The sequence below is a fragment of the Notothenia coriiceps genome, unplaced genomic scaffold (assembly GCF_000735185.1).
Source record: "Notothenia coriiceps isolate Sejong01 unplaced genomic scaffold, NC01 NC01_scaffold00007716, whole genome shotgun sequence".
NCBI classification, from domain to species: Eukaryota; Metazoa; Chordata; class Actinopteri; order Perciformes; family Nototheniidae; genus Notothenia; species Notothenia coriiceps.
The window spans coordinates 21,772-32,015 of NW_011340417.1; the positions used below are offsets into that span (position 1 = coordinate 21,772).

The 10,244-nt window shown below is 38.2% G+C and overlaps 1 protein-coding gene and 1 long non-coding RNA gene across 2 annotated transcripts; both read left to right on the forward strand.

The window, feature by feature from the left end:
- The first annotated feature begins 2,247 nt into the window (after positions 1 to 2,247).
- LOC104944249 (uncharacterized) lies at positions 2,248 to 3,875 on the forward strand. Its single transcript, XR_798206.1, has 3 exons — positions 2,248 to 2,329; positions 3,163 to 3,251; positions 3,784 to 3,875. It is a non-coding gene; the product is annotated as an uncharacterized lncRNA (long non-coding RNA).
- Positions 3,876 to 4,937: 1,062 nt separating this feature from the next.
- On the forward strand, positions 4,938 to 10,042 carry slc35e3 (solute carrier family 35 member E3; the record flags this gene model as incomplete). The annotated part of the gene is made up of 5 exons (XM_010769762.1): positions 4,938 to 5,160; positions 6,982 to 7,446; positions 9,199 to 9,309; positions 9,392 to 9,451; positions 9,938 to 10,042. Coding segments are annotated over exons 2-5 (678 nt in total), but the record flags the coding sequence as incomplete, so codon positions are not given.
- Positions 10,043 to 10,244: the final 202 nt, after the last annotated feature.

Genomic DNA, 10,244 nt, shown 5'->3' on the forward strand with positions numbered 1-10,244 from the left:
GGCAAGCACATGTTAACACAATAAAATCAAATAAGTCTAAAAGTAGCAAAAGGCATTAAAAACATTAGTAAATTGTAGAAAAAGCACATTACAGTGTTACAAGGCTTACATCGAGACAGAAAATATTTGATCAAATTGGAATTGAAGGGACAATTTCAAACTAATGTAATTAAGGAACAAACTATTTCACATTGATACACAAAAATGGGCTGACCTTGAGTGAATCTGATGAAATGCAATCTGTTGTGAGACTGAACTCTATCACAAGAAAAAGACCTCCAGTGGACGGTACTGTTGGGAATGGACCTCAGGATCCCTGTGTGTAACACAAAGAGGAATAGAATAAAGAGATTGTATGAGGAAAAATACACTGAATAAAACATATAAGCAATAATTAACATCTCAACAATCTTTTATTTCAAACCAAAAATGTTGAGAGGGGTATTTAATATTTCTGAATGGTCATTCATGGTTTTAGTTTGTGAAGGTCCTTGTTATAAATAATGTTATTCTGTAGGAAGGGCTTGTTCTGTACATGGGGAACAAAATGCTTTGCAATGGTTCAACCAGACTGACAATGGAAAGGACAAAAAGAGACAAAGACACATCTGAGTACCAGTTCAATTGGGGAGAAGAAATAATTGGTTAAAGACACTGGAAGTTTCGCATCATAATGTGTTTAGGTTTAAATAGAAACCGTACTCTGTTACAGTGTTAAACGCACAATACTGCTGGAACATACAAGCAACATGTTAGTTTAGCAAAGCTCTTCAAACTACAGAATAGAAGAGAAGGATAGTCTCAGGTTAGCACTGATGAAATATAAAAATACTATTGACCACAAACCAGTTTAAACTTCTTCAATCTCACGAAAAAAAGAGTGCAGAGGGTCAAAAGAAAAAAAGGATAAACTCAACATTTGGTCCCGCATTACACTGATGTGTTAAAACGATCAGGGGTCACTTGACCCCAAAGTCCAAATTCCAACAGTATTCTCCCTTCATGCAACACTGCAGAAGCATGAAATCACATGTTTAACCATTTAGTTCTTCTTTAGGCTTGTACAATCCAAATGTAAAATAATACATTTCAGATCTATTTTTTTTAAAGAAGACCAATATTAATCTAACTTTACAATGGTAAGGAAAGATTTTAAAAAACAACTTCAAGAGCACAACGTCCCTCAGTGCGTATGTGTATCATGTAATGCAGGGGTGTCAAACTCAAATACACAGTGGGCCAAAATAAAAAAAATGGGTACTAGTCGAGGGCCGGACTGCAGCTTTTCCCGAGTCATTTCTTATGATTATATTTTCCCACAGGCCAACAACAGCTTCAAAAAAACAATTCCCCTCAAAGAGAAAAACAAACATGCCCTGTTGTCGCAAGAAAAAAAGTGCAGAAGGAAACATCCATTGAAACTCAGTGTGTTGCTCTGTGATGCTAGTTTAAGCCAGATACTTGGCATCTCATCTTGGGTGCAAGCTCATCAATGTTTGGGCTCAAGTTGAGCCCAAACATTGATGAGCTTGCACCCAAGATGAGATGCCAAGTATCTGGCTTAAACTAGCATCACAGAGCAACACACTGAGTTTCAATGGATGTTNAATGTTTCCTTCTGCACTTTCTTTCTTGCGACAACAGGGCATGTTTGGTTTTCTCTTTGAGGGGAATAGTTTTTTTGAAGCTGTTGTTGGCCTGTGGGAAAATATAATAATAAGAAATGACTCCGGAAAAGCTGCAGATAGAGCCATAAGAAATGAATGCAACTGATTATTTAATGTTTAATGTTGTTTTTATAGGCAATCATTTAAGCTTTGTTAGTTCCAGGTTTAATATGTGCAATAAGTTCATTTCAATAAGTTCTGCAAGAAACATTGAACCAGTCCGTCCCTCGACTAGCACCGATTTTTTTATTTTGGCCCACTGTTTATTTGAGTTTGACACCCCTGACCAACAACAAATGACTCACTACACACAACACATTTTGAGAGATAAATCAAGACAGGAAAACGTTTGAAAAATTAAGAAAAAATGATTAAACATTGTATTTCTTTAATGTGGGCGTAATTCTAAATATTAAAGACACAAGTTTGACATGAGATACTGATACTCACATGGACCATGACTTTTAATTGTATTGAATTTGAACATCTTTACTCGAAATATCCACTATGCAATATAGCACCGACCGATAGGGGGCAACATTGAGCTGCACTGCCTCCAGTCTGCCGGATATCCAAAAACAGAAGAAGAGAAGTAAAAAACCCACGAAGAAGAATTTTGTTGAGCCTCGTGAAGCGGGAATTGACAGCAATACTATGGACTGGTAAATAATATTAATTAAGCTTATATTTTACACATGTTGATATATATGTTATCTCTGCATGGGAACTGTTTGCTTTATTTAGCCAGCTGTGCGGCTACTTCACTTTGTTAGCTCGGGCTAACGACGCCGTTCATAATGAATGGTGATGCTAACAGATGCTAATGTTGACATGTTTCAACAGAATGATAATAACGTGTTTTTACAGACAGTAAAAGGAGAAAAACACACAGGGTGCTTGTTTTTAACACCTACAGGTTATATTAAATGCTATAACCAGTGTTTATAATAGTTAGCTAGCAGAGCTGATGGATTATTGAATCGTTTTAATTGTTCTATGTCTTATTATCGTGTCAAACACTAGTGTTGCTAGGTAGATTTACTCAGTTATCATTTGGACATACTTGTGTTTTACTTGATTATTTCCATTCTGTGCTCATATTTACATATTGCACGTTTTACTGCACTTCTTTGCAGATTCTTATTGTCAATGCAAACGTATTAGACAACACATTATATTGTTATAGATGAAACTACCCACATTTATAGAGTCTTACAAAATCAGCTTCACCTGCTTCAACATTACAAGTAATATTAAGTGACAATAATGCATTAAAACGCATCAGCTTATAATGAATACGTTTCTGGAGTGGGCCATTCTGCATAATGTACCTTTACCTTTGGTACTGATGTACTTCATACATTTTGATTCTCATACATATACGACATTTGTCATGCATCAAGATATTTTAATACGTTGTGACTTTTTTCTGTCTAATCTGTGCAGCTCTAATGTATTTATACACAAACACGTACGTTAACGTCTTGTCTTCCAGGGGTCAGAATGAGCTGCCGTCTCCGGTGGTTCGAGACGACGAGGTGACCGTCGCTGCCCGTAGAAGGTCAATGAGGAAGAAGGTGTTCTGTATCCTTAACTACAGCCGAGTACAGCAGGGTCGCACGACTTCAACGTCACGCCAACTTAAGATCCATATTCAAACACACAGATTCTAAATGGTACAAGTTGAAGCGTTTGTTTGAACAGTCTGCAGGAGGCAGGGACTTGCTTTCAAGCAGAACAGAAACTAACTTAGAGGAGTGTTTACGTGTTCGGCGTAATGACGTACAACGGCCTCCACGACTTCTGTAGTCCTATTCAGCCACTTGGTAACAACCATCGTTTTTCAGACACGTCAACTCTTCAGAACTCACCAGTGGGGTCACTGCTGATGGATTTAATGTCGTAGAACAAAACGTGATCCGTCTCTTCAATGTGTCGACCACAGACCTTATTTCAGCTATTTTCCAAAAACTAATTCTAAAATCCTATTGGCTCTGAGACTAGGGAACAGGAAGTGGTGAAATGCTAACTCACTTCTGGGTTTTAGGACTCGTTCCTGCACCACACTATAATGTCAGAGCAGTCAGTGTTTTTGTTTCCTGACCGCTGATCTCAGTCCCGTCCCCCGACAGCAGCCCCATCGCCTCCACCGTCACACCAGCTCGCTCCATGATGAGGAACACTCCGGCTTCACTGTTCAGACAGGCTGGTAGGACACACACACACGCACACGCACACACACACACACTTAAATCACCACTTAAAGGGTTTTTGAATGAGTCCCCCACCCCACCTTGAAAAGTTTGATAAAAAGAAAAACACATTGTTTCCACGTTCAGATATAGACAATAAAAACACAGTGACGAAAAATAATATTAATAACAATANCCCCTCAAAGAGAAAACCAAACATGCCCTGTTGTCGCAAGAAAGAAAGTGCAGAAGGAAACATTGAAACTCAGTGTGCTGCTCTGTGATGCTAGTTCAGATACTTGGCATCTCATCTTGGGTGCAAGTTCATCAATGTTTGGGGTCAGGCTCTGAGCTGAGGAGACCCTCAGGATGGAGTGAAGGTGTGCGTGAAATATACCGGCGGGCCAGATCTAATAGTAATTAAAAATGATCCTGCAGGCCGAAATTAAATCCACCAAGGGCCGGATTTGGCCCCCGGACCTTGAGTTTGACACATGTGTTGTAGGTTATTAATAAATCCAACACTTGCAATGTGCACAATCTCAGTACAAAGGCTTAAGCGTACAGCTATTTTTATTTAATTTTTTTATCTAAAGTGGAAACTTGTTTTTTCAAGAACATTATTTTCATTGTATTTTTATTGTTTGTTTAATCTTATATATCTTATAAATAGATATTTGAAAGCAGTGTCATGATGACTTTGCTATAGACATAATTAATTGGGGTCCATAGCACGATAATATACAGAGAAGAGGCAAATCAAAATAAGAAAATAGAAAAATAAAATACACGTTTTAATTTTTTAAGTCCACAAAAGATATTCATTCAACATTATTTAAGTAGATGTGTATTTATTTTTACAAAACATTTTTTTTTTTTTTATGCTAGCTTTGGTACAGCTTTGTTTCATTTTACTTCTATTTTTATTATTTTAAAAACAATTAAAATGTTCCCTATTTTCTTTTTGATTTAATGTTTTTAATATTTTTCTTTCTGCTACCTCTCCCTCCAGTCCACTACCGGTCGCTGTTGCTCAACACACGCCGGTTAAACGACGTTGAACACGGAGGAAACAGGAACACACTGGGCGGCTTGTAACCAGAAATCACGGTTGTAATCAGCTGGAGAGCAGGGAGAGAAAAATCCTCCAGGAAAAAGTAGCGGGGATTCGTCACCACAAAGGCCGGGATTGGAGCTCCGATTCCCGGGTAGAGACTCTAGAACTCTCGGTGTGTTTGATCCTCTGGAGGTAGACAGGCGGAGGAAAAGAGGGGAGACAGATGGAAAGATGGAGACCCCAGGTAAACTTTTCTTAATGCGTGGCAGAATGAGAGTCAGACAGACAGACAGACAGAGAGAGAGCGAGACAGAGATGTGTTCAGACTATCTTTAAACCAATGCCACTCTGCACTTTTACTAAGTCTGCCACTTAGTCACTTTATGATGCAATTTCCCTCTTTTGGTGTGCATGAATTGTATGTTGTGTGCTGTCTATGAGTGAGTTTTTGTTCCTTATTTGCCAGTACAAAAGACATATCCATTATATGTAAATGTAATTGGACAATAAAGTATTCTTAATCTAATATAATGTGTTAACTAACTGTAACACACTTTATTTAACTCACAGTTTAACCTCCATTATCTATTTCTATGTCTGACTCTCTACAAACTTAATTTAAAAAAACAGCTGTTTTACTGTTAAAAACTGCAGAATGTACTGAAAAACTCAACTAAAGTATATATCTGAGGTACTATTAAACCCTTACCGCACTACAAATTAAAGGCTATTGTACTGTTTACTTAACTAGATTTATTCGACAACTATTCATAGTTAAGTGTGTCAGAAACTCAAGTATTCTCTATTAAAAAAGATTGCCGGTTTCAGTGTTATATTTGTATATTAGTGTTTGTTACTATATTGCTTTTCAATAAGAGTTATAAAGTGAAGTGGTGGAAGTGAAGTGTACTTTATAGACTTTTAGTTACGTTCGTTAGTCTATCAAAGCATAATATTTTATAAACCGATCTAACTTGTTTAGCTGTAATAAAGTGTAGTATTAAGCACAATATTAACCTCTGAGATGTAGTGAAGTACAGTATTTGAGTAAATGTACTTTGTAACTTTCCACAACTATAAATAAAGTAATTAAACTTAGCTTAACATTCACCTTCTATAACAGGGGTGTCAAACTCATTTTCATCTCAGGCCACATTAGCATTATGGTTGCACTCAAAGGGCCGGTTGTAACTATATAAAAATACATATATAAATATTTATAATATCAAATAATGTATTATATTACATTTTTGCCTCTGCATTGGATTAATATCAGATAGGGTAATAACTTCATAATTCGTCTGAAAGCAGAAGTCTAGGGCAAAAAATGCAAGTCTCCTCAGTGAGAATGTCACAAAATGATTTTTTTTTAAAAGCCACATTTTGGAAAAAAAGTCCAAAAAAAAGTAACATTTTGAAAAAAAGTAACATTTTGGGAAAAAAGTCAGATTCTGAGAAAAAAGTCAGATTCTTAGAAAAAAATGAATATTTTGAAGAAAAAGTCAAACTGAGAAAAATGTCAAATTTGAGATGCATTGTGGGACATGTAGTTTATGGGCAACATGCTTCTGTAAATCTGCATGTAATGTAATATAATAAACATACTATATTCTTTGCAAGCTCTTGTGGGGCCACATCAAATGAAGTCACAGGCCGGATTTGGCCCCCGGGCCTTGAGTTTGACACCCATTACATTACATTACATTACATTACATGTCACTTGTTAGACACAACGACATGCTGACTGCAGTGGGGTTTGAACCTGTGACCCCCTGATCCCAACACCAACGCACAACCCACTGCACCACACACCCCTGTTCTATAACAGAGATAATGCTCTCCAAGTAATATTACATTATAGGAACACATTTACCTTTGGTGCCTTCACAACATTTGACTGATATTCAATCCGTACGTTGCATTGTTGTATTTACTTAATCACTACTACACTTAGTTAACTCTAAAACACAGCCAATTAGCATTTCTGAACTATAGCTGTTGCATGAAGTCGACTGTATAACGTTTTAAACTTCTCTAACCTTCACTGTCTCTGTCTGTTTTGCAGTGTTAACAGAATAGTTGAACAAAGCTCAGATTGGGAACGCTAAGCTGAGAAACTTCCAGAACCATGAAGCAGACATTATTAAATCTATCGCCCAACGGGCGGCTCATCGCCGGCCTGCTGGTGAACCTGCTGTCCTCCATCTGCATCGTCTTCATCAACAAATGGATCTACGTCCACTACGGCTTCCCCAACATGACCCTGACTCTCGTTCACTTCGTGGTCACATGGCTGGGGCTCTACGTCTGCCAAAAGATGGACATTTTCGCCCCGAAAAGCCTCCAGATTCGCAGCATTGTGTGGCTGGCTCTGAGCTTCTGTGGGTTCGTGGCGTTCACCAACCTCTCGCTGCAGAATAACGCCATAGGAACGTACCAGCTGGCCAAAGCCATGACCACACCCGTCATCATCCTCATCCAGACCACATACTACAAGAAGACCTTCTCCACCAAGATCAAACTCACACTGGTACGGAAAGTTTGAGAAGTATCCTCGAGTTCTGCTACTGAAACTCATTTGGTTGGAAAAGTCTTTGGTCTGGGAAATGGAAACATATGTCCTGTTCTTCAAGGGTTTAAGATTCAAAAGCTTTATTTGTCATAGAGAGGCGAAGTCCCGCCCATCTACTTCCGACCCATGGGACCTTATTTCGGAAAAATAAAAAATGATGTATTGAAGTCAATGGAGAGAGAAAGATTATCTTCGATCCCGTTTGAGTCGTGCCACGAATTACACATATGATGTTTGTCAATCTTAAAAAATTATTTCCATGTCAAAAAAGTCACAGTTTGTCGTAAAACTGTTGAAATATGAAACTATGAAAAATACGCAACTAGAAAGACTACAAATCCCAGAATCCCGGTCCCGCATGCTGGCTCTTACGGAACCAACTGTGTGTATGTACAGCTCTCAACATGCCCAGGTGATTTTCCATTGGTGTGATTTTCACCTCTTTTAATACTTTCCGCCTCATTCTGAAAGAAAGAAGTGAAATGTGCCAACGTGACGGCCGTCTTGGTGTGTGGAGCGAGACGGGAGATGTAGTTCATTGAGCGGTTTCACACACAAAAAAGTGTTACTTCACAGTTTTACGACACATTTTAATTTTTTTGACTTGCAAAATTATCTTTTAAATTGACAAACATCATATGTGTAATTCGTGGCACAATTCAAACGGGATCGAAAGATAATCTTTCTCTCTCCATTGACTTCAATACATACTTTTCAGAAATAAGGTCCCATGGAGCTCCCCCAGAAAGGGAGGGACTTCGCCACTCTATGTGCACAATGTAGTTTGGCAATTACATTACATTAAATTGCATTTAGCTGACGCTTTTACATTTGTTGTTACTGTTGCAATAAAATCTAAAATCTCGAGCTCCTTCAACTTAAAAAATTTAAATATATATTTAAAAAGAAGATGAGAGAATAGTGCAATAGACATAATGGTGCAAGTAGTAGGTTGAATGAAATGGGATGCAAAATACTAGTACTTTACGGGAGAATAAATACTGTGATGGTATATAATTATGTGGATTTGTGCAATAAGCAGATGTACAGGAGAGACATTTACGAAAAACCTTAAGAAATCTCCTCGTTATTGTAAGAGTTCTGCTACTGAAACACATTCTGTTGGAAAAGCTTAATCTGGGAAAATTGAAAAGTATTGTATAGTTCTTCAAAGACTCAAGACTCAAAGGCTTTATTTGTCATATGCACAATGCAGTTTTGGCTTTTAAATCTAAAGTCTCAAGCTCTGTCATCAAGAAAACGTTCAAAAAGACAAAATATATTTAATAAAAAGACGAGAAAATAGTTCCAGACATAATGTGGCACGTAGGTTGCAGGAATAAGAAAGAGATATATATATATACACATAGGTCTTCAAATATTTAGGATCCAGCAATTGAAAGGCTTTTTTCGTCATATGCACAATAAAGTTTTGGCAATACAATCTAAAGTTTAAACAATGCAGCATGCAGTTACAGAAAACGATGCAATAAAATACACATTTTGGTGCATGTACGTTGCGGGAATAAGAAAGATAGATATACATATAAGGTTGCAAAGCTAAAACTGTGCACACTCGGATAAATATTGTAATACTATATAAATATGTGGGTTTGTGAAACTGTATGAAAAGTTAAAAAAATGTCCTTATTTCAGTAAAAGATCTGCTCGTTTTGATGCTAAATCTGAGGTGTAAAATGTGTTCTGCAGGTTCCCATCACATTAGGGGTGATATTGAACTCTTACTTTGACGTGAGGTTCAACATGCTGGGGACGGTGTTTGCAACGCTGGGAGTCCTCGTGACGTCGCTGTACCAAGTGGTGAGTAAACACACAAAATAAATGAAACGTTTCTGTGAAATTAACTCAAATAAAACCAGATTTCTCTCCTTCTTTGTGTCAGTGGGTCGGAGCTAAGCAACACGAGCTCCAGGTGAACTCCATGCAGCTGCTGTACTACCAGGTAGGACTCGTTGTTTGATATAACAACACATTATATTGTGGCTATAGCAGCACAAGGGTTACTCAATATCTCCTGATACAGAGGCTTATCAGATGGTTTTATCTGTTAGTGCTGCACTGTCACACCACCTTTACACGAGTCATGGTGACAGCAGCTCTCTAATGAAACTACAAACAACTTACTGGACTTTACTTGGAAATAAATGTTGGACTTATTGGCCTTTTATCCGGCCCTCGACTTGGGACTTGTTGACCTTAACTTGTTTTGTTTTTCATTATAAAGAAAAATCATACAGACATTTGAGACTTGTTGGTCCAACCCTAACCTCTGTTTCCCACACAACCTATACAAAAAGCTACACATGTGTTTGATACAGGTCAGAGGCCAGTCAGCTGAAGGCCTCCCTGAATATCACCTCTGTGGCTGAAATATTAACTTCATGTTCTTTTGAGTTCATTTCTGTTAATAAAGTGACTTTCCCCTCAGGCTCCCCTGTCGTCTGGCTTCCTGCTCTGCGTCGTTCCCATGTTCGAGCCGCTGACTGGAGACGGAGGGATATTTGGACCCTGGTCTCTGCCTGCACTGGAGAGACACACACACACACACACACACACACACACACACACACACACACACACACACACACACATGCACACACACAGACGCACACACATACACACACACGCACACACACACACACACATGCACACACAAACACACACACACACACACACACACACACACACACACACACACACACACACACACACACACACACACACACACACACACA